The 24,804-nt window shown below is 40.7% G+C and overlaps 1 protein-coding gene across 2 annotated transcripts in view; it reads right to left on the bottom strand.

The window, feature by feature from the left end:
* klf12b (Kruppel like factor 12b) overlaps positions 1 to 24,804 on the bottom strand; it is a 51,175-nt gene that overhangs the window by 12,877 nt on the left and 13,494 nt on the right. For both annotated transcript variants that reach the window (XM_015057076.1, XM_015057071.1), the window contains 3 exons: positions 18,402 to 18,484; positions 9,100 to 9,649; positions 2,243 to 2,378 (listed from right to left, as the gene is read on the bottom strand). In XM_015057076.1, the coding sequence (XP_014912562.1) occupies positions 2,243 to 2,378; positions 9,100 to 9,649; positions 18,402 to 18,467 (752 nt within the window). In that variant the 5' untranslated portion in view covers positions 18,468 to 18,484. The remainder of the gene's footprint in view (positions 1 to 2,242; positions 2,379 to 9,099; positions 9,650 to 18,401; positions 18,485 to 24,804) is intronic.

The following is a 24,804-nucleotide window of genomic DNA, read 5'->3' as shown; positions in this document are numbered from 1 at the left end:
TCTTGGAAATATTTCTCTTTTGTGCAAGTCAAATGCTCAACAACTCTACGGAAATTCAAGTTTCCGTGTCCTGCGAAGATAAAATTCCTATGGAAAAAAAAAAAAATCCTGTTGGAAAAAAAACTGTCTCTTTATTCAAGGGATGCAACCATAAATTGTCTGATGATCAAAATCGGCTTCTGGATGCTCAGAAACTCAGAAATTCAGTCTTTTCTGATCAGTGAATGCAACAAACTCAGTGCCACTAGACAGCACAACGCTTTTGAGTGTGGTTGCTGGTACTGAGCGAAGAAAACTCACAGATAGCTCTTTTCGGTTTCCATTTGAGGAGTTAAAACATTATGTTGAACACAAGCACGAAACCTGTAATCTAAAATGAAGTTGTACATTACGGAAAGATACGTTAGCTGTTCACTCAGGCTGCTACAACAGACCTAGACTTTGACCGGTGTTTGTCATTTTGCTACTGGTATAAAGCTCACTGGTTTGGTACATAACAACACATAGCCTTTTAGTTTTTCTTGTCTCACACAGAACTTCTTTAGCAACAAAAGGAAGCCAAGTGAGTCAGCTATTTGGTAAGATTTTGCCTAAAAATAGCAACTTGACCTGGAGGTGACTCCAACATACCTGGAAGGGTAACCATGTTAAAGCAGGAGTATTTCTATCATTAACCATCTTTTTGGAAACCATAAAGCTAGGCTAACGGTCTGCATTAAATATGAATGAACAAACGGAGAGTAGTGTTTGCATTTAGTGAAGCTAGCCATACTGTTTGTAGTTACAGTTAACACAGTGTGCTGATAAACTGCTTAAAAGGCCTACATTCAATATTTTTGACGTATCTTTAGATATAGTGAAATTTTGACTTGTGAAGTCAGAATTTCAGATATGATGTTTTGTATTTTGTAACAAATATCAAATAACACAATAAACTATTGTCAATGTTTGAAGACCCCCCAAAAAAGTAGTTTATATATATATATATATATATATAAATTTATTAATATATAAAAAATTTCTAATTTCAATGAACTTTCACCAAATTAAACAAGAAAATGTGCACGTCTTAAAGAGAAATCTCAACCATTTAAAATCTGCCGCAAGTGTTTTATCAGTGCAATCTCTACTTGGTTGTAATGTTGTAAACCGAGGCTAATTACTGAAAACTAATGTCGACTAATTTGTGTGAGTCTACCACCATTTATAAAACACACACCCCAGCGGAAGAGAGCCGAGGAGTCAGACCTCTGAAACAGAAATGCAGCTCTAGACATAAAATGATAAAAGCAGCTTTAGGATTTTATTGTACAAAGTTATGTAATTATCTAGTTCAATTGTACAAAATCTGTTACCACACACTGCATGTCAAGTCAAAATTTCCGAAGCAAAAGCGGGGCCATTGTGAAAAGGTTTGCAAAAAACTAAGTACACCCTAAAACTTGAGCCAAAGAAAGCACATGAAACCCTAGAATTTACACAGGGTGTACTCTCTTTTGAATTTTGAAGCCCAGTGAAATGAATCTCTTCCTTCTCTGATCCATTTCTCTCACACTTGATGCCACGCACTCTAGGAATGTGGCATGAAGAAACACCGGGTTCAAAAAGACAGAAACCGTGATGCAATAGACTCTCTGTGCTACAATGTTGTTGTTGTTATTGAAGTTGTGAAAAGCTATTGTTAGAATGGACGACCAGCGAGGGACGGTCAAAGTTCACCTTAAAGGCTGGAGTTAAAAATGTAATTTGAAAGAAAAGGGGAGTAGAAGTCACAAAGGAAAACAAAACGGTTCATTGCTCGTGTTCATTTTATGTCAAACACCAGAAGGCACTATTTATTTGATTAAAAAAAAGGTCAAAAGAAAATTACATTTGACACCAACGCAATTTTAGGATACTTGACGGAAAGCCTCTAACAAATCTGTAAGCCCTCCTCTATACGATGTTAAAATGGTTTCATTAGAAACATTTTTAATAACTTTTGGTTGCTAAGAAACTGTGAGGGATGTGATGCACCTCTTTTGCAAAGACAGTTGGAAAAAGGGTCACAACAGCAGGCAAGTCTGGGCAAGTTCGTTCTGAGGTCACCACTATCTTGGCTCAACTTCCTTTGTGGCTGTTTGCTCTTTTGCCCGCTCTCTTCCTTCCAAAAACAACAAAAAAATAACCTGCTAAACTGACTTCACCTTCAGCTTTTGCAGAGCTCTGCACGGCACGTATCAAACGAGACAGCGATACTCACTCTTGCACAGCCCGGGCTATAGACAGCGCCGTGGAGCCGGTCTCGTTAACGCTGTCCAGGGTCACGTTCGGCAGGTCATCGTCATCGCTGTCACTTTTGATCTGCCTCGGTGACAGGCCGTTGGGGTCTGTGTGTACTGCAGGGACACACACACACACACACACACACACACACACACACACACAGGAGTCAGACACATGACACCCGTGCTGTAAACTTATAAGCCAGATCACATCGTCTGTGCTGAAAAGCATTATTAAGTGTAATGAAATAATTCAATTTCTTTCAGTTTAAACACATCCAGTCATTTTTATCACTGTCAAATAGAATATGTACGCCTTTTGCAGAGCGCTCAGTCCTGGTATATTTCCAGTGCCCAACTTGTGGACAGAGCAGCCAACCATGACACTAAACCCAGCGGCTGCACACTCACAGAATAAAGAGAGCGCATGAAAAAATACACACACATATAATCTATACTAGCCTAAACTCTGGGAGATAAGAAAAGGGGTGGAGCACTATTTGGCTGTTAGTGCAGTTGTGGAAACATTAAATGAATGTATCATTGTGCCAGTGCAAAAATTTTTTTTAATAAATCTAACAAGAGAATGCATGCATGACCATCATTCTATTGAGCGCCTGTCCTTGCAAAAATGTTCATTCCCACTGAAAATCACGAGATTGTCACATTATACATCCTGAAATGTCAATGTAACAATGTATTTAGTCAAAGCCTCAGGCTTATTAGAGAACATTAGAAAACAGCCAGCATCATGAAGACCAAGAAAAGCAGCAAACAGGTGTGTTCGCTGTTCGCCCACTTCCACAGGTGGAAGAAGTCCAATTTGCAACCTTGTAGGGTGTAAAAAATAAGATGTGGAAGATGCTTTGATCACATCTGACAAAAAAAAATACTTTTTACCTAAGACAACAGGCATAGGTAAAAACATCATTATGCTTCCAGCAGTGAAACATAATGATGGTAGCAATAGATTTATGCAGGGACAGAGAAACTGGTTGGAGATGATGGAGATAAACTAGTCAGAATCTCTAATGACCTAAAACATACAGCTGGAAGTGAAATTCAATGATTTATAATAAAGTATAGTCGTATGTTAGAACAGACCCATAACAGAGATGCTTTAGAAAGACTTGGAAAAACTAACTATGCTCACAGACACTCTCCATCAAATTACATACAGTTTGAGAAAAATGGCAAGAGTTTTAGTCTACATGGCAACAAACACGACACATTTGTTGCACAGACAAATTAAGAAAAACTTGCATCTGTAATGTCAACAAATGGTGGCCTTCAAAATTTCAGAATTTTGCACTAATGTTGGTTTGTCACACAAACGTCAAATAAAATCTGACAAAATGTGAAAAGATTCAAGCAGTATTAATGCTTCTTCAAGTCACTGACACATCTATCTAATTTACTGGATTCAAGAAAAAAAAAAGTCTCAAGTCACTGAAGCATGACTCTTTGAATCGGTAAGATCTGAAACGTAAAACGATCAAACGTCTGCAAAATCTGAAATCAAACTTGTGGAGCTATATGAAAAAGTTACATCCTCGTGCCAAGTTGTCCTTGAGCAGAAATTCAGATTCTTTGCCAAAGCTCACAGAGATACTGTCCCTTCTGTCTCCATGGACACAAGCAGGGAACATCCTGGAGTACTCCAGAAATCATTGTCAAGAAAAAAAAAAAAAAAAATACATAAATACAGACGTGCTGTTGAGTACTTGTCAAAGGAAAGGTGCTAAAATCTGCAGGATTGGAGCAATTTCACAATTAAGCTGGAAAAAAAGAAGAAGAAAAAAATCAATCCTGAAATAACATGGCAAAGATTTTCTGTCTGGAGATAAAACACCCAGCAGACAGAGCATATATGGTGATACATATACAGTGCTGCTCACTAATGTCTAGCTGCTGTGAAGCTTTGAGCTTTTATAAGCTATCAGGACTTCACCTCCTCTGCCCTCTCAGCTGAGACTGTGGCCATAATGGTTCATAATAATGGTCTTGAGTTAGGAGCAGACATGGTGTTATTACTGAAGGGGCTGGGGGGGGGGAGTGGGCGGTGGTAAAAGGGGGGGTGCGCACAAAAAATAATGCTCAACTCTGCTGGACTTTTGCTTTTAAAGGTTTTGTGCTCTTGTCACGGATGAAGACATGCAGAGTGGTCAGCAGCCCCGTCAAAAACCTGTAATTAGTTCGAAATGCATCACTTGGAAGGGGGGAGAGCGAAAGGTGGGGGGGGAGGGCTTGGTGTGTGTGTGGGGGGGTCATTCTGAACGACGGACACAAAGGAGGAGTGGTGGAGAGGTGGGCAGAGCACCGGATTTCTTTCTTTCGCTCCTGTTGTTTCCAGTCAAGCCCTGTTTCCATGGAAACCTCCTGCCGGAGACAGGGAGACAGCAGTGAAAGAAAAGGGTAGCCACCCTCACTGAAAGCGGGTGGCTAACCTGCGTTGTGCGCGTTTGCACAGGAGAGTATGTGTGTGTGTGTGTGTGTGTGTGTGTGTGTGTCTCTATACGTCTGTGTTGAGAACTTAAAGAGAACAATGCTGACTTTAAAGTTAAGCGGGATCTGTTTATTCACACAATGTTTAACAAAAAAGAAAAAAAAAAACTTACAATCTAAAATATTACTTAGGAGTGACGAGGCCAAGTTGACAGCAAATCAAAAAGCCACTAAAATCGAATCGGTATATAAAATATACATGAAGAACTTTAAATAATAAAATACAATCAATAAAACCAAAGAGAAAAACACTTGTGATTTAAGATCAGTTATTGGATAACTCATCAGCTAAAACATTTATATTCCAAGTAATATTGATGCTCACAGTTCTTCGAGTGCTCTCACTGACACTAGTTGATTCGAATGCTGCTGATATCGGACTGCATTTCACAAGTTTGAGCCAGAAAGTTGGAATAGTTTTTTCCACAAATCAATACAAGAATGTTAGTATGATTAACAACAACTGTTTATGTGAATGAATTTGATGATTGCCTGCAGTTTTAGCACATCATAAGATGTTATTTGTGATGGGTCAGATGAACCAGTGTGCCAATACGAAGGAGACTCAATACTCAAACACATTGATGAGTCCATTTTTTAATATATTTGTTACGTATCTTGACACATAATAAGCTATATCAAAAGCATAGCAATGTGACGAAGCATTTATGTCAATTGCAGCAGCATAGTCAACGGAAGACGAGGAAGTTGCTGATACTAATGTTTTCTTAGTTTGAAAGAAGACCAGATTCAGTCAGTTAGATGACAGGAGTTTGTACCAACTGTTTGATTTCTAACACATTCTGCAAAGGACAGCAACAGAAGAAATCTTCAGAGACCTCAGTTACAAAATCATCTATGTAGATTGTGTTTTTTTTTTTTTTGTATTCAAATTTAATTTGGAGTTTCACAAAGTTTTACTGAATATTACAGTAATGTTTAAGGTGGGACATGATGCCTGGTAAAGAGGCGATTTGACAGAATGCATCAGGAGGTAGTTTCGCATGAAAAGGAAAAGTAGCAGTCAGTAATATGGAGTTCAAATCCCTTATATACATACAGATAAAGACGTGGCCCCAAGACCCAACCTTATTAAAAGATGTACCTGGTTTACACAGACATATATTTGTTAGAAAGATACCAAGATTGCTTGTGTTTGCAATTTTTTCAGCAAACTGGCATTAGGCTTAACATCTCTAATGCATTCAAAATTATTACCCATCCAAATATCGTCCATCTCCATACGCTTGTCCTTGCAGCGTTGCATGGGAGCTGGAGCCTATTTCCAGCAGTCATCAGGCTGGAGGCAGGGTACACCCAACATAGGTCAGCAGTTCATCACAGTTTTATCCAACGTGCTGTTGGATATTTCACTTTTTCAACATTAAGTCTTATTATGTAAAAATAGCTAAATGGTTTAATTGTCTTGCTGGCCCACTACATCAACCACACCCGAGACGCAGCACTGATTCCCTCCACCCCCACTATTTCCTTGTTTGGTCCTATTAGAAGCGGTGCTGAGCTGTGTATGTGTGCATACATGTGTGTGTTTAAGTGCCACACATCTTCAATATCCATCAACATCCACACCCTTTTGTGCAAGTTTTGTTTTTCCTATCCTTTCGCCCGTCTATTTTTTTTTTCCCTCTGCTCTCCATGGGAGCAGATAGACAGCATTTAAAACGCCCATCTCTGAGGACCACCCCACCCAAGCAGCCAAGTGTCTGTCTGAGCACATGCTCTAATTACACATCTTTGTTGTTTTGCCTGTATGTACAGAACATACTGTACATGGGCGTGAGTGGAAGTCTAAATGCGTCTATCCATTTTCTGCAGGGAGTGACTAGGAGTGACCTCTTTTGCAACCAGAAGCTGCCCTGTGTACAGCGCGGGCTTGGACAGAAACACCTCCTGTAGGCTTTCTTCCAGCGGCTGGCAGTAAAACCACACCCAAAGAGAGAAAAACCAACAACACAGTCGAGGCTGTGCCACAGAAGTCTAATACTCGCACTATCCGAGATATCTGTTTTTCAGAGGAGGAGAAGAAACCGGCGCAGCGGGTTGTTTAAGATAGAAAAAAAAAACACATTCAAACCGTAAACCTTATCTTCGCTCAGAGGGTGCAACATTTTTCCATCCGAGGGCCATTTCTGAATGCGTAGCGGTGTTCACGGCACTGAATCTGCAAGTAAATTGACTGCAGACAATCAGAGAAGTGAAACCTCTGCACACCTCAGATTAGGATATCCAGATTAGCAATCCGCTATATGCTGTGACATTTTCTTGTTAGCTGTCTGACCCACAATCAGTCTAAATAATGTATGTGCAAAATCAGTCTAAGTAATATATGTGCAAAATGTATTGTCTATCAGAATAATGGTTCACAACACAGGTGCACCTCACAATCTCATAGAAATTATTTTTTTCACAAACTTAACTCATCTTTTCTCCATCTTTATCTGCAAGTCTTTTTCCTTCCACTAAGCTTTCCCTTAATATGCTTGGCTGTGGCGCTCTGTCTTTAGTGCAGTCAATGTCTTTAGCAACGATCCTTTGTGACTTTCTTTTGCTGCCGAGGGAGTCACTGAGTGTCTGCAGAACAGCTGTCAATTTAGCAGTCTTATCCATGATCATGTATTTATATGGAAAATCTGTTTTAGATAATATTTCTGTAAGTTGGCTTTTCAGAAGCTGAAAGCCATAAGCATGAAAATTAACAAAAGTAAAAGCTTGGAATATATCATTTTGTGTGTAATGAATCTCTTTATATGGATGAGTTTCCATTTGTGAATTGAATTACAGACATACACTAAATGTTGGATGATAACTTAATTTAATAATTTACTGAGATGCACCTGTCAGGACTGTTAGTGTTTATGTTCTGGGACGTTTATGCACTAAGAACACTTTCAATTATTTGGTGCAAGAAAATAATTCATTTTGGAAAAATATCCGAGGTTGCCAGCTGTATTAATCTGTACCCCTGACATAGATGTGTAGAGATCTCAAATTAATCTTTTATATCAGTAACATAATCTCACACTTAAAGATTAAAAATAAAAAAAGCTTGCCACGATAAACACTGAACAGCATAGGACGGGATGTATAATATCTTCAAAACACGCTCTTAAGAGTGGCTTCCCTAGCTGGAATTTCCATGGCAACCTGTTGATGAGGAGCAATGTAAAAAAAAACAAACAAAAAAAAAAGACACCCTTTTCTGACCTACCATAGCAAACGAAAACGTGGAGTTTGCTAAACTCTGCTGGAACTTTAATTGGGGCAGTAAGATGGGACTAAAAATAATAAATTTGTTCAACATTAAACGTTCCAGGAAGGTCTGCTATAAAACAAAGGATGAACATGTGAGAAAAAAACAAAAAACATCTCTTGTCCCTTTCAAGTATGGCAAAGGATCAGTGATCCTGTGGGCCTGTTTGTATTCCAAAGATCCTTGGAACTTTTTTAGAGCGCAATTTACCGATCTGAAATTGAAATCTGGTGGCTGGGAATGTGAATATGGGTCATTACTGGATTCATCAACAGCATTATAATCCAAAAGATATGACCAAATCAACAGAGAGGCGGTTCAACAGACTTAATGCATATCTACAGGTTAAAATAGGATTAAAAAAAAAATACAGTGTGGGATCGCGCTACTGCAAGAACGCATTCATTTATTTTGAAGCTCTTCAAACATTTTGCCACAAGCACTTTTATATACGGTCAACACCGTATATAACTGCCTCTTCTGAAAATTTAGCAAATGGTGTAGTCGCTTTGAAAGCTGCTGGTTGAAGCTTTTGTGAAAAGGTTAGGACGTTCTTATGCAAAAGTCTTAAGTGAGTCACCATTTCTTTTTTTATTCGCGTCCATGAGGCGAGACTTTATTGCAACAAATCAAAATTTTCTGCAACAACATTGCTTTAAATTTTGCGACTGAGGGGAAAAAAGCAGCCAAGGTTGAACCGCGTAACTTTGAAAGCACTTTAAAAAAGCCTGAAGAAACTGGTCGAGACTCAACCTATATTGACTCAGTACTAAAAGTTTACAAGGATGTTTGCTTCTTGGAAGCAAAGTGGAAAGAAATTAGGGATGCTTTAAAATTTCTACACTGCACTGCATTAAAGTTTTACCAAGTCGACAAATATTTAATAGTCAGGTAGCAGCACAAAATCTGAAACTCTCTTTCGTTTTTTTTTCTTTTTCTGGGGTCTCTGATTACATAACTGCAAGAAAACCACAGTGAATTCTTTTTTTTTTCCTACACTCCAAAAAGAACAAAGTCTTCCTCATGAATATGTAGTAAATCCTAAGAGCATGGTCTCACCTTTGCCCTTGCTTTTGGCCTCTTCCAGCAGAGGTAGCATGATAGCGTTGTTGAGGCTGGAGGGCGATCGCACTGCAGTGGTGTACATGAGGGGCAGTGACTGCACCACAACTGGGATGCGGTGAACATGGCCGGCCAGCTTCCCGGCTCCCTGCAGGCTCAGGGGGCTGGACGGAGGCGGCGGCACAGACTGCAGGATGTGCAAATAGGGCTGACCTCTCACCCCGCTTCCGGGGGCTACCAGGGGTCCCGGCGTGAGCACCGAGGAAGCCGAGGTGATAACCGACGGAGAAGACGAGGAGGACGAGGAGGACGACAGCGAAGATGGGGAGAAGGCGGATCTGTGGGGGGGCGATGACGAGGAGGTTATGCTAGCTGCGGTGGTGGACAAGGAGGAGGGGCGGGGCTTGTTGATCGACAGGTCCACAGGTTCTGTCTGCGTGTGGAAGTGGAGGTCATGGGCGAGCAGATCCTCGGGGGGTTCCGACTTTACTCTGCTGAGGAAGAAGGGGACGCCATCCATCGCAGAGTAAGGGCGAACTTTAGGTGACTGTGGGAGTAAAAACAAAAAGGACGTTAAGAGTTTTGTTATTTCAGAGCCGTAAAAATGCATTAACCTGTGACACACGGGGAGGGAAAAAACAAACAAGCGAAACCGGCGGCATAAAAAGCCAGCTGAAATCTAATCTCTCACCCATCGGCGAGGCCAAAAAAGGTGCACATTAACGAATTAGGGTCAAAGATAATTGTTTCTGCCGATATTCCCTCTCCAGAAATAATCACTCAGCACGATAGCGATGTCAGAAGAGGGATATGCGGTGACATTTATATAGAAAGGAGCAGCATTAACTCAAGCAAGATAAAATGCAAGAGGAAAGATAGTGTCGCTCACGCTCGCCTCCTCTAGTCTTTCTTTTCTCTTGGCGTGGGCCGAGCTCTCTCCCTCTTCCTCCTGTTTTCCATGACTCCCACTCAAATGCAGCTCTCTTGGCTACCCACGTATCTCTCCTAAATCTCCCCTTTTCGACTGTGGAAAAACATCATATGGGCTCAATTTCCTGACCGTCTCCCTGCGTCTCTCAGGCGAAGGGCCTCCAAAGGCCGACGCTGGTGGCTCAAAGGAGCCCTCAGCACATCTTTGACTTAACGCCGAGCAGATTGGGACGCGGCTGTTTCGGGGAACGGTTTTAACCCGAGCGCAATGCCCACTGTGTTTTTATTTGTTCCTATAAAATTCCAGACGTCTTAGCCCCTCCTTTTGCATCACAGTTTTGGTGAGGAAACGCATTCATTTCCTCTAAGTCTGATGCGACTAAAAGCCTTGAGTCACTTTGTTCGATATAGAAGCTGTGTAACGTCTCAAACTAAAAACCTTTTCAAAATTTTATAAAAGCAGCATAATCTTTGCCTTGAGTATTTTGAGCATGTTTTTTTTTTTTTTTTGTAAACTCACGCTTCTTTCTTTGTAGATAATGCTATGACTTATTCTTGTGGTGAATTACACATCCTTTTGATGGCGTTGGTGGATGCGTCTGCAATTTTTACGTATTACTCACTTGCACAACTATTGACATTTTTCTAAATTTTACCATCTTAAAATCACAAACTTTAATATATTTTATTAGGATTCTACATGATACTAGAAGAAAAAGAAGGCATCTTTGAGATTTGTTTGTTTCTTTTTACAAATAAAATCTAATAAAGATGGATTATAGCAGAAGTGTTTTGGGGAAAGTCTACACTGCCATTGTACATCATTAGATTAAAACTTTTGCCAATTATTGTTAGTTTAATAAATGAAGCTCAGTGGTCTGCAACAGTTTTCATGTCAAGTCAACAAGGCAGTTCAAAGTGCTTTATATCATAAAACATCATACAGTCGTCAACTATGAAACAAGCAAACATTAGATTTTGTCAAATGCCATCAGATGTGGCATTCGACGTTCTTAATATGAGTTAGGTCTTTGATCGGGGCATTGCAACGCATGCTTTGATTTTTAAACACTTTAGTTCTGGGTGTATATATAAGGTCATTTTCCTGCTGGAACGTTTCTCATCAATGCTATCTATCAGCCTTTCATTTTACGTGGGCAGCTATATTTGGGTAGATTTGCAGCCTGACATACTTAATGTTTCAGATTATTTATTAAAGAGTGCATTGTGACATCTGAGGGAAATTTACCCAGTTGTCAACAAATGCTGAAAACTGTGTATCCTTTGCTTCCTTTTCTATGGAGTACACTACTTACTACGAGTTATGTAGCAGTTTTGTTGGCCTAATGACATAAAATCACAATAAAATACATTGAAGTGTGTGACTGTAATGTCATAAAATGTGAAAAAGTTCAAGAGGTGTGAATATGTTTGCAAGGATCTGCACTAGTAGTGCATATTTGTATATTTCACTAGTCACTTTTCAGCCGGTAGGAATTGCTGGAGCTTCTTGCTGCATAACTTGTCCCAAGTTGTAAAACAAATGGTGCCCTCTGAAATCTGCCCTCCGATAGCCTCAGGACCTTTGAGGGGTTCAGCTCAGGGCCACTGCTGTCAGGTCGAGATTCCGAGTACATGACGGTCTGGTTCATATTTACCACCCACAACGCACTTTCCAAATGGAACCATATTTACTTGACTTTATGTTAGGCTATTCTGCAAGAAGCACAACTTAAGTGAAGTTAAACTTAAAATCAGACAGTAGATTTCTTCTTCTCCTATGCAGAACTTCTTCTCTCCTAGCGGTGCGGTTCAGTCAGAGGCTCCTCCGAAGGAGTTGACCATTTATAGCCAATAGTTATTAAGTTATAATGGGTGGAGCAGACTCTTCCTTTGAGAGGTCGCTCTCAGAAAAAACAGAACATCAATGAAGAGAACAAACACCCTTTTTAATAAGGCACTCCTAACAATTAGATCAACTTCAGACACAAGCCTAAATTTCAATAGGAGGAATTTGTAAGTACTTAGTAACAGTACAGCTGCTAAAATGAAGCTTTAGAAATCATCTAAAACTTCAAGCAGTTCTTAAACAAGCAATTTGTGTAACTGAGGCCACTAAAATAAATAAAAACAAATGGAAACAGGGTTTTGAGCTATTGGTTCAGTCTCACAGGAATATAATGAGAGACAGTTGGCAGCCTTACAGATCCAGTATTACGACCCAACTTGCTGTAGGTCACCTACAATTCAGCTGTAAATAAACTCTACAAATGAACTTTCTTCATACTTACTTTAGAAAAACTGTAATTAATATACTCTCTGCGAGTGAATACTGTATCACATGCAGAAAGACTGACTGTCGGGCTGTTTTGAAATATCTACTAATTTATAGGAAGTTATTGCAACATTATATCAACATTTTCACTGTACTGAGGAAAAATTACAGTCCTCACTAGAATTGCCCAGAGTCATTAATCTCACATGCAAAAACTTTGAAAAATCCAGCCTGTAATTTGAGGGCAGTTATCTAATGGGGAGAAAAATGCAACTTTAAGAAATAATTGTTTATGCAAATACCGGCAACAAAAAAATATTCAAAGATAAATAAACTAAAGGATTTTATTCAATTTGTACCATTTTCAATTTCCTTTGTTAATCAGTAATCACTGACTCCCTGCTTCCCCAAGCTACAAGTATAACATGGGCTCCATATCTTTCAACCACTTTTCAAAATGGGAAAGTTCAGAGAACATGCTCTTCACATAAAGCAGATGAACTAGTCAGGATATGACTATTAGCAAATCAATAAACCGGTTTGTAATCAATTGTCAGAGCACTAATAACACAATTTAAAACAACTAAAACTATGGCAAACAGATCTGGATGAGCACCCAGGTTGGCCTGGCCATCCATATACAGTGATGACGATAGTAAGGTGGCAAAAAAAAAAATCAGCAAAAGTCATTACTATAGAACTGCTGCAACGGCGCCATCTTGGTAGCACCAAGTTTCCGCAATGACAATTTATCTCAATGCTTTCGTTTCAAATTGGTTAATGACTTGAATCAGACAATTTTCACCTTGACTGGCTTTAACCGTTGAACAGCTGGTCAGCAAAAATTTTAAACAGGATTATCTTTTCCCAGTCAATTAACACATTATTTGCCTGCTAACAGTCAGAGGTGACAATGCTTCAATAAGGCTGTGAGAGAGAGCAAGACTTTTAGCAGTTAACGGGAAGGTTGAACGTAATACAGCAAAGTTGATTAGCTTTATCCTGTCTACCTGTCAGGAAACATGTTAGATTAGGAAATGCTGACTACTTTTTGAATTAGGGTATGGGTCTGCATAACCTTGGGAGTATAAATAATGGTTGATGTTTTCGTAATGCTAACTATACTAACAGTTCTTATAAGAGTCTAATAAAGCCTATTACAAAGGCTGGTCTCTCACACACAGTGTGACATTGTCTCTGCTTGTAAAATAATAATTAACAGCAGGAAAATTAGAAAAAATAACCCCTTGAATGTTACTCCCACATATTCCTAGATCATTACAAAAACTAGAACTGGGTAAAATAGGTCTAAGTCAAAGCTTTACAAAAACCACAAATCATAAATTCTCCACAGCTTTGTGATCAGTGAGTCTCCACTTTTGTTCACTTCCTTCCTAGCAGGAACTACAATTGTCAACTGATTTCAGTTTGCCATCAATAACATTATGGTATTAATGTTGTGTTTTTTGGAGGCTATTTTATTTGTTTTACAAATACAAGTACAAATTGACAGGACCAACTCCAACAAATTCCCCAGGTAATCTTTGCTGGCGGTGAATCTTCTTAGCCTACTGTATGCCATGTAGTCTTATCTGTTTTGGGGATAAAGCTGCTTCAAAAAGATAAAACAGTGAAAGACAGAAGGCTGAATTTGTTAATCATGAACTAAAATGAGAAGGAAAAAAAAACATTGCTGGTTTAGGACCATAAATGGACATACTAGGCAAGGCTGAGTTTAGGCTGAGTTTGCCTTATATAAAGTGAAGCAGTGAAAGAGAGAAAAAAAAATCAATGCAAGCGTAACTCTGTTTAAGTGAAATCAAGCAAATAACATGCATGTTAAAATTCAACTGGGTTCTCTGAAAAAGTGTCCGTCCTGCTTCCCAATGGGGCTCTACCGTGACTAACAAAGTCTGGCTGTTTATTTCTTTCGTTAACTACTTATTCTCGAGGTTTAGAGTCGTTTCTGCTGTTATGAAAGACTGAACAACGGCGAGTACTGAGAACATTTTCCATGTCACTTACATAGTGTATGTAAACAATAGCAATGCTGTGTTACACAAACCAGAAACTGGGTTTTTTGGGGCTTGGTTCACAAACAACTCTCAACCGACAGAAATGGAAAAACTGAAGCCACCTCCAGTCTCGATTTGACAGATGCAAAATACACACAAGTGCAAAGCTCGGCCCTGCGCACACGCTGACACACACATGAAGATACGTCAAACCTGCCCGTCTGCCTCTGTCCTCACGCATTGTCTTTATTAGGGGATACCGGTTAGTCGGGCAGATTTTCCAGCCCCTTGCAGGCGAATCGTCTAACGAGGCAGACCATTTCCAGCAAAGGCTTGGCCCCGTGCCACTCAAATGAAGACCACATTTCTGCAGCAGTCTGAACTGTCTGTGTCTGCCATCTAAAGGGGAAGCTCAGTCTGTTAGGGCGAGATTGGATCTCGGAGCACTTCAAAGCTGTGTGGGCTGCGGCGCTCACATCCTGTCTGTGACTGACATCACTACAAGGAGAATTACTTCAAACCCCAGGTATTAGGTACCAACGCAGGAGCACAGCTCTCGAAGCCTTGAGCCACAGCTGAGAGCAGGACACCCAGAAAAGCAACCACCTGCTGCAGCCTTTTCTCAACTTCTCAGATGTGGGGAGGCAGATGAATTTCTTATCAACAATAGGGACCCCTGCAGCCAAACAATTTCCCTCCAAATCTGCGATAACCCGAGGGTTTATCAGAAGACGGCATTCGTCTGGCGCTACACTGTTCTTCCATAGAAATCTGTTGGTTATAAATCAAGAGTAAAAATATCATTTATATACCCTGTGATGGACTGGCAACCTGTCCGAGGTGTGCCTCGCCTGTCGCCCAAAGACTCCTGGAGACAGGCACCAGTCTCTGTCTCCAGATTGATATTTTATGAAGGTAAATCGATCAAGTCTGAACACTAATTTATCACGATTACAAATATTAAGTGGTGTGCGCCCACTGAACACAGCTATGGCAGCAACACAGAGCCACACAGGCTTGGTTTCCAAGCAACAGCTTCACAATAACAAGACCACTTCATTTCTAGGTATGTCAGAGCAGAGAGCATGGATACTGTAGAGTATGTGAGCCATAAAAGCAGAACTAACGGCAGTACATGCTGAGAAATAACACAATATGTACCTTGGCAGCTGAAAACCTGTGATAGAATTTCTGCATAATATACCCATCAGCAGATTTTCTTTGTTCTCCATCCCAGTGGTTCCCTAAGTTAGGGTTGCCCCCTCCCCATAGGGATCCTCAGACACTTTAATATTGTTGCTAAGAGCATATTTTGTCATAATTATTACAAGAGATAAAAAGAGAAACCCTAAGTGGCTAAAACTAGATTGATGGTTGTGGTTGAGGAGTCTGTTAGTCTTGTTATTGTTTCCTCACTTAATTAGCTTAAGTGAGCTAATTAAGTTAGCTATCACTGGTTCAACTATCACTTGGATCAGTGATAGTTGATCTGTCATTGCTATTTTATGAGCCAAAAGCGGAAAAAATGTTGGCAAAGTAAGTATTTTGAATGATTTAGACGGCCATTTCAATATGAGCTTCCTATTAGGAAGGTACCAAATTGGTTTTGTTGAGAGAGTGGGGAAATCTATGAAAGTCCTAGCATCACTAGCAGCTAACATTAATGTTAGGACCAACATGGCAGGAACGCTTAAAGTGGAAGCTCAGAATATTTTTGGTTGAAACATTTTAAGGAGTTACCATTTCACCAGTAGGTAACTTATTAGATGTCTTAAACCAGTGAAAGTCCAGACTTTCAAGAAGATTATTACTTGCACAGGAACTAAAGATAGGAAGTGGTGCGACACCAATGATCTTCCTGTCGGAAACAGACACTGAAAAGAGAACTTAGAAAGTTTTTTTTTTTAATTACTTAAAATACTATGTCGTTTAAGTCTTTTACATCTATACCCCTAAATCAGACATCTACTTTAACCGGATATGCTTTACATTTTCTTTCTCCAGTGAATGTTCATTAGAAGATTACTAGTGGTGTCATTCCGCCTACCTTAATTTCCTGTTTAAATAATTGTAATGCTTTTTTATTAATAATCACCCGATCTAAACCTGATCTCAATTAAAAGGTTCAGGGAGTCTGTTTTGGTCTCAGACCAGCTATTAGGGTCAGCTTCCAGATCCAAGCAGTCTGGATCTAAAAATAATAAAGATACGAAAAGAGAGCTGTCGACAATGGGTAGGTTGTAGCTTACATAACATAAATTCATTTTAAAAATCCTCAATTATCTTTCAGATATATCCATGGTAGGGCAGAAGGAAACAAAGTTTTCTAGAAAACATCATTGTTGTCCATTTGCAGTTGTTGGAAAATCAGACAAGGACTCCCAGGCAATGCTGGAAGAATTTTCTGGACAGATGAGTACCTAATAAAACTTTTATTGTTTAAGACATGTTAGTTTTGCAAAGAGGACATGGTTGGTATTGTGGTTGGCGTTTGATTTGCTGCATTTTCTCCAGGAGGTTTTGGTAGAACAAAACTGTGCCAGTATCTGAATCTAGTTAAGAAGTTTGTAAAACAGCAAGGCAATATCTGTTTCCATTGCAAATGTGTGCAAAACGTTGTTGATATTCCGCTAAAGTCGTTGCTGTGTGTCCATTAAAATCACATTGTTCACACAATATGTCAGTAAAAAGCATGCCGCTCTATCATTTTCCTACCACTTCCTGTTGCCTTCTTTGTTTTTTCCGCTAGTAGTAATATCCAGTTGTTAATCACATGACTCATTTGATACAAAAAAAGTGTTGAAATTGCAGTTTTGTGAAATACCCTAATTTTGATACAGTTTGAAAAACACCTCATCCTAATGCAAAAACTTACCGAAAAACGTTGGGTATTTTCAAAAATTGCCTTATTTATTTCCATTAATCATTTATTTTTGTAATTCCAACTTGCACAATTTTACGGTCAAAGGAAATGCAGCCGTTGACCCAAACACACAAAAGTCACCAACCCAAGAGGCAAGAAATACCATTAATGTTTTGAAATTACCGGTTAGCTTACCCGAACTTAGTCCCACAGAAATGCTGGGGAGTAAGCTGATGTGAGCAATTCGTGTTATGACTGGAAGGGGGTCTGCATGGATGAATGAGCTCAAATTCTTTCAAGCTGATACCCAGGACTGATCAACAGTTACAGGAAACATTTAGGTGGAGTAAATTGTGCATAAGGGAGTCATACTACATGCCAAATGGAAAAAGCCTCTTTTTCAGGCCATCGGTTTTACATTACTGACTTATTTTACTATCTATGCATAGATCATGCTTTAAAATTCTAAAGTTTGACATTTAAGGATTATAGAAAAGGTGTAGAACATTCACAAACTTCATCACCGTCATCACTTGGAAGGCTTTTAGTGAAAAGAACCGTCTCTGTGGGACAAATTTGCATTAGGTAATAATGCAGACAGAGAGATAGATTTCTTTAAGTAATATACGTCCAAATCCAACCGCAAATAAATATCTAAATATACCTTTAAAAAGAAAGAAGTAGAACTTGTAAGGTTTGTGTGCAATTCCATGTGAGAAACAAATATTATTCATGTGTTTGTAAGAGAGCCTGGCAAAAGAGGAATGAAGGGAAACTGAACGACGTAAAGATGCAGGAACAAACAAAGCCAGATAAGATTTGGAGTTTCCCATGCTAACCCTCCTCCCCAGAGCAGTGACTACATCTGTGCAATGATCCCCCACCCAAATCCACCCCCCCGCCCCCCTGCCTGCTTGCATGGACTCTGTTGGCCCCAGTCACCTCCCAAAAAGACCCCACTGCATTCCTGCTCCAGCTGTGGCTCTCCTCCTCTCCCCATGGTTCGTCTCTCTTCCCTCTGCCTACCACCATGCTCCCCAACCACTCCTCGTAGCCCCCAAACTCACTAGCTCAGGCCTGGGAGTGATTATCAGCCCATTGCCAGGAGGAGGAAGAGAAGAAAAGGAAAGCAGAGAAGAAGAAGAAGAACAAGAACAAGAAGAAGAAAAAAAAAAAAGAAAAAGAGGAATTGTCTGGAAAATAACTGCTCTCTTACCCCTTGTTCCGATTCCAGGGGCTCGGCTTTGACTCGGACTGCAGGCATTCCGTCAAGCATTAACATCCTGTTTCTTAGGCTACCTGCGAAGGAACACAGAGGAGGTGTAAGACGGGTGTTTTGGCGTGACTAAGCAGGTCCCACACTCAGTTATTCACACATGGACATCTACAATGTAGTGCCTGCACCCAGTGGCGAATGGGCACGTTTTTAAATAGGAATGACTTCGGGTTGAAAGTCATTACACCAAAGATGAGCACAAATTGTGGAAAGCCGGTACGTACGCAGCGTGGCTTTCCTTATGTCCTTGTTTGCTGGTGTGAGGCTTATGCAATAACGCTGATTACAAACCTCTCCAGACATTTTTGGAATACAAACACATGCCCTGACATCATCTAAAAAAAACAACAAAAAAAAACTACAGAAGCAGAGTCCACTAAGATAAAGAAAACAACGGCTACATACAATGAAAACTTTCTTTTGTAAAACTCATAAGCATAATACACACAATCATAATATTTGCACATCACTTCATCCCTTCTGCCTAGTCACGTTATTTAAAGCAGGCGGCCCAAACCACCTCCTCAGTTCCACGCTGCGGCTTTAAGAGGGATACTCAGATGGAGCCAATGACAACAATGCATGCGCTGTATCGCCTCAGTTGGAGCCGACCTGAGGTAACCCTCCCTCTTATTATTTTAGCAGCGCTACATGGAGGAATGCAAGCAAGACAAATAGACTCTAAACATCTCTATTACTCTCCGCTGCTGGCACCACCAGACAAGAGTTTGCGTCTCGGCTCGGCCTTTGGAATAGGCAGCAAACGAGATCATTTTGATCACAAGTGTAAAGCTAGTGATAGAGTGTTTAAGCTGGTTGCATGTGGCGCGTTGCATCGGAGATTTTCGTGCGTTAAACTCCTGGCGTTTTCTCGCGATTTCAAGTAGAAGTCCAACACAAATGACTGCAGAATGGTGAAGTGGAGGGAAAGTGATAAATGCTTTCAAGCATTCTCAGACTCTAACTCTCCACTCTACTGTGTCTCAGACTGAACACTGATTAATTGTGTCTGAGGGGGTTGGGACTTAGCTCCATCTAGGCCTGTCATGATAACAATTTTTGCTGCATGATACATTTTCTCATAAGTTATTGCAATAAACAATAATACTGTTGTTTGGAGACCCATTTTCAAGTAATATAATGGTAGTGGCATAAAAATACAAGTACAGTCTGTCAGAAAATAAATTAAAACAAATTTCTAACAAACAATTTAACATTAAAACAGGAGGACATTTTAAACATACAAAATTAATAAACAAAACACAAGAAATAATAAATAAAAATGGATACTGAAGTAAACAAAATTGCCTTTCGAAAAAGGGGCTAGTTGAGATCAATGCACCGGACTGAAGCCCTTTGTCATCCAGCCTTGGATAGAAAGAGACACAAGAACAACAAACAATCACGCAAATGGAAATTATTGAGTTCACTTTCATTTATCATGCAGCGAATTGACGCGTTGCTTATTGCGACAGACTTGGCTCCATCTATCTTCCTCTGACCATCTTCCAAGTCCCCGCAGAATTAAAGCATCTTCTTCATCTGCTGACGTACACCGGACAGCACCTGTTACTACTGAACGTCTCACATTTGTGAAACTTCTGGTAGTCTTTTACATTTTTTAAGTCATTTCTTGCCATCCAAGACATCCCAAAGAACTGTTGCAGCAAAAAAAAATCAAGAGCCACAGATTGTTCCTTTTCTTCTCAGATTTTCAAGCTGGAGGCTAATCCTGACCGTTTGTGCGTGAGGGGAGGTAGAGAAAGAGGGCGGATTTACTCCCTCAATCCGCAGCGCCCCCCCGCCCCCTCCGCCCCTTCAAACCCCCACCAGAGCTGGCCTCTCACATCTAACTCCCTCAGGTACCCTGGCTGTGCCGCTATTGTGTTGTTGTCCAGGATGTCCTTCGGCTTCAGGTCTTGGTAGGCCCAGATAGCGTTGCCATGGTAACAGTTGGCGGGTGGAGCAGCAGCCTGAGTCCAGCCTTAAGCCATGTGTTGAGGAGAAAATAAAAAGGGGGAGTGTGTTCAGGCAGGCGGAAAGTGGGATTTGTTTTTCTCCGATTAAAAGTGTTTTTCACGGCATCAGAAGAACATGTTTTTATATTTTTTTTCTAAAAGGGAAACTTCACAAAACTTATTTTCAGTAGCAGAAAAAAAGTTTTTGCTTTTATGTTAGCGCTGTATGTTCAACCTATTTAGTCAAATCACCAATGTTCATTTCCTGAAAGCAACATGGTTTCCATTAGCGCCTGAAAGTCCAGTTAATCCAGTGGCGTTGAAGCACCTTCCTAATGAACTGGCCTGCAGAGGGCCATTCATAGGAAATCAATGGCAGTTGCATAGCTCTGCTTGTGACTGCAAAGAGCTAACAGCAGTAAAGAGAAACCCAACACTGCGTAACGAGGTAACAGAGGAGGCCCGAATATCTTGAAATCAACAGCTTTTGCTCTTGTAAAAGAATCATTTCTGCCTGCAGAGAATCCCAAATCACACAAACTGAAATAGGAAAAAAGGCTGAAATGGATACAATTTCTACAGGACGACAAACCAGTGCATGTCCAGTGTTATGTATCACATTTTTTTGCGTGTGCTAGTGGCAGGCTCAGGCAACCGCCAGTGAGTTGTCCATCAGCGACGTGAGGTGCTGTGTGTGGGGAGATAGAGATGTTGGGGGCAGGGGGGGGCAGGGAGGTAGCAGGAAACAGGATAGATTAAGATCACCTTTCCATTTGCTCCACTCCAAAATGAAATGGCCATCCCAGGTGTGTGTGTGTAGGGGGGGAGTCGATTGCGAGAGAAGGGCAGTGAAGTGTTGAGGCATCTCATTTCTCCCTCCAGCAAACCTTGCTCTCCCCTCAAATATAGTTAAGAGGGGAAAAAAATGAAGTTAAAGGTAGCAGGTGAGGCTCAGTGGCGATGTCAGCTGCAAAATTGCTCCATGCAAGGAGGTTTCTTAAGTCTTTCTGCTAAGGTTAGTGACATCGCAGGCTGATGCCTCGAATCAGGCTGGAACGATCGAGGCATTTTTAGGTCAATAGTGTTGGAAGTCACCAGCAGAAGTAATGATTGTGTCATTTTTATGTGCACAACTTTGAAGGCCGTGAGCATTATTTTTAAATCTTAAAATCTGGTGTGTTTTTTTTTTTTCACAATCCAGGTGATTTTGCCCTTTACACCGGTGTCGATAGTACAACAGAGACTGCTGCTGCTCTCTGACCGTCTGTGTCATGTGACCTCCTCTACCTGCTACACCACCCACAGAAATGTCTGTGTAGGAGACAGACGGCAGGTGAAACACCACTAAATAATGTTAAGCAAAGCGCCTGGTATAAGGCAGGATTACAAGTTTTCTGTAAGTTTGGTCCACCAAGAATTAACGGGAACCACATTAAAATAAATCGACAAAATATAATGGTGATTTGCCATGATGCAAATCACCAGCAGCATAAGAAAGCATTAACAATGAGGCTTGATTTAAGGAAGCCACTGATAAATTTCTGGTGAGAGATCCCCAGCCTCTTAACGATCACCACTTTGTTCCACGATATGCATGTTCTGTACGCCTCAAGGTCAGCAAAAAGCTCCTGACATACAATTGGGAATTGTTGTCTGCTCACCTGTAATATGCACCTGATCTACCTCATGTGATAGCAACCCCTTAACCATAACGACCTGTAAGGTTCAGTATGCTAAAAAGTGCATTTGGACAGTCTATGGTGGCTAGATGATACACCAGTGTCCGTCTGATGTAAGTACATCAATCAGCAAAATGTAATTCAGACAGGAACAATCATAGCATAGGAGGAACAACAACATCTCTGCTTCTATTCAGTCAGATTTGGGGAAACTCTCATGCTTATTCTTGTGCATGCAGTTCTGGTGAATTCTTTGAGTTTTATCCACAACCCTTTGATTCTGCTCTATCAGCTGCATGAAATGAAAGTGCACCCATCCCATGGTCTCTAGAGATCTATGTGGACTGGATCCGTAATGGAAGGTTTGTGGTTGTATGTGCAGTGCAGACCTGTGATCCAACATGAGCTACTGATACGTTTTGTCTTCTTCTGTTGATTTAAACAGGCAGTGGATGAGCCAGTGGGTTATCATCACCTGATATGCGGGGCTGCATATCTCTGACTCTAACAGTATAGCTGACACTAAAACAGGATGAAAACAAGTGTGCACACGTGTTGGCTTTATTATCATCAAGTATGACTTTTGGCTGCTTAGTGATTTGTTCACTTCCACTGTCAGAACAAGAAAGCTAGTTTATACCTGAATTACACAGAAATGAGTTTATATAAGCAACTAAACAGATGAAAAGAGCTTGTGTAGCGGGTGGTGAACATCGCTGTTCGTTCATGCAAGCGTGATCCTGCTTTAGGATGTTCCCATGTAAGAGAAATGAAACACACTTTTGCCAAAATAAAAGTACAACTTAAACAACCTCTTGAAACCAGACTTTAGTAACCGGCTGCACTCTACCGTCTCTGCTTCCCCTCTTATCTCTAGCTCTCATGTGAATGTACTTATGCACAGAAACGGCACAAACCCGGCGCAACAGAAGGGCCCCCGCCAATGCTTTGTTCCCGTGTTGAGTGCCCACAGCAACCGCTTGCATCTGTGTCACAGAGGCTGGACCTGCTGCCACAAGCTGGGGCGGAAGAGGGGATGGAAAAGGGTGGGCCGCAGCGAGTTCAGGGCGATACATGAGTACGGATTAGGGAAGGTGATAGGAAAAGGAGCGAGCGAGGGCGGGGCCGTGTTGAAGAGTTGCTGGCAAAAGTGGTGTACGGGGGTGGGGGGGAGCAATCAAGGAGAGTTGAAAGGGCTTGGAGGGGGCTGGTTCAGCAGGAGGAGGGGGTAGGAGTCAAAGAAGTGAGAGTGGGTAGAGAGGGGATATGGAGCCGAGCCAAGGCCTGGTCGAGCGCAAAGCATACAGTGCAAGAATGTCAACAGACCCCCCCAACCCCTTTCTGGTCCCCTAACAAAAAGAGAAAAAGAAAGAGAAAAAGCTGCAAATAAAAACTACTTCATCGGAAAAAAATAATAAGAAGAAACCATTATGCAGAGCTATTAATGCTATCGCACAAAAACCAGAGGGTTGTTGGGTGATATGAGATGAGCATTTCCTATGTTGTGCTTGAACTGTCTGTCGCTGGCCTCTTTGCAGCAGCTCACTTCCCTCTTCTGAGCCCCTGGACACCCCGGTGTGACACATTGGCCTGATAACTGGCCTACAACCGCTAGCTCACCAGCACACTACTCTACTTCTTCTCTTTTCAGTTGCTGAGCACATGAACTTTTAGAAAAAGCTGAGTACATTCACAATCACGCTCCCGTCACAAAGGAAAGTGAAAACAATAGTGAATGGCACTTTTGACAATACCGTGAAACACATTTTTAATAAACGCAATTAAACGGATTTTTGTCTCCAAAGCAACAGAGCAACAAAAACATCTGCTTTTCAATCTGATCACGGTTCATGTTTACCCGCCGCCCCACGTATCTCACCCTGCCATGGAGTTCCCTGCAGAGTTAGAGCTTAAAGAATAACTTCACTGAGGCAAAAAATGGTACTTGGTTTGGTCAAAGGTTCAGCATACTTGAGTTTTGAACCTGCTCTTCCCCGTATTGCAAAGCCAAAGGCTTTCTTACATCACATAAATAAAACATTCGTTCTGCTACAAACTGTCAGGGTCTGAAAGGTTCTAGTTTGTTTCTCTTGACTTGTTTTCTGACTTCAGACTGTCACCTGTACGTTTTTATCTCCTCATTTCTATAGCTCCTGTTTCTCTTTTTGTCTTGCATAAGTTTTATGTTGCCCAATGCCATTTTTGGATGTTTTGCTGATGTTCAGTTTTTGCTTTAGTTAGTCTCTTGTTGAGCTTTAGCTTTTAGAAATCTCTTTAAATCATAGTTTTGTCTCCAAAAAGGGTAAAAATTGTTGCACGGTTTAACAATCGGTTTCACTCGTGTACAAAAAAATGTAGGTATAAAAGTCCGACTAGTCCGAGGCAAAAATATTCATGGGACTTTTAACGTTTCCTTATTTTATTACACAGTAACCAGAAAAATGCCTGTAAAAATGCTTTTTCTAATAAGCCAACTCAAAGTAGTGCCCAATAGTTAGATGGAAAGAAAATGACAAATTATTTCTTACAAAATAAAAATCTGAAATACTGTGGTGGGTAACTGCATTCACCCCCCTAAATAAAAAGCAGTGAAGCTATGTGGCTTTAGAAGAGACCAAACCTCAAAGAGAGATTGCATCTCTGTGTAATTTAATCTCCAGCTGTTTTCTGAAGGCTTCAGAGGTTTTGCTACAGAACATCAGTGAA

The sequence above is a fragment of the Poecilia latipinna genome, unplaced genomic scaffold (assembly GCF_001443285.1).
Source record: "Poecilia latipinna isolate Pla-1442-1.1 unplaced genomic scaffold, P_latipinna-1.0 Scaffold60, whole genome shotgun sequence".
NCBI lineage: Eukaryota > Metazoa > Chordata > Actinopteri > Cyprinodontiformes > Poeciliidae > Poecilia > Poecilia latipinna.
The sequence above is the reverse complement of the archived record's forward strand: the minus strand, read 5'-3'. Positions and strand labels throughout refer to the sequence as shown.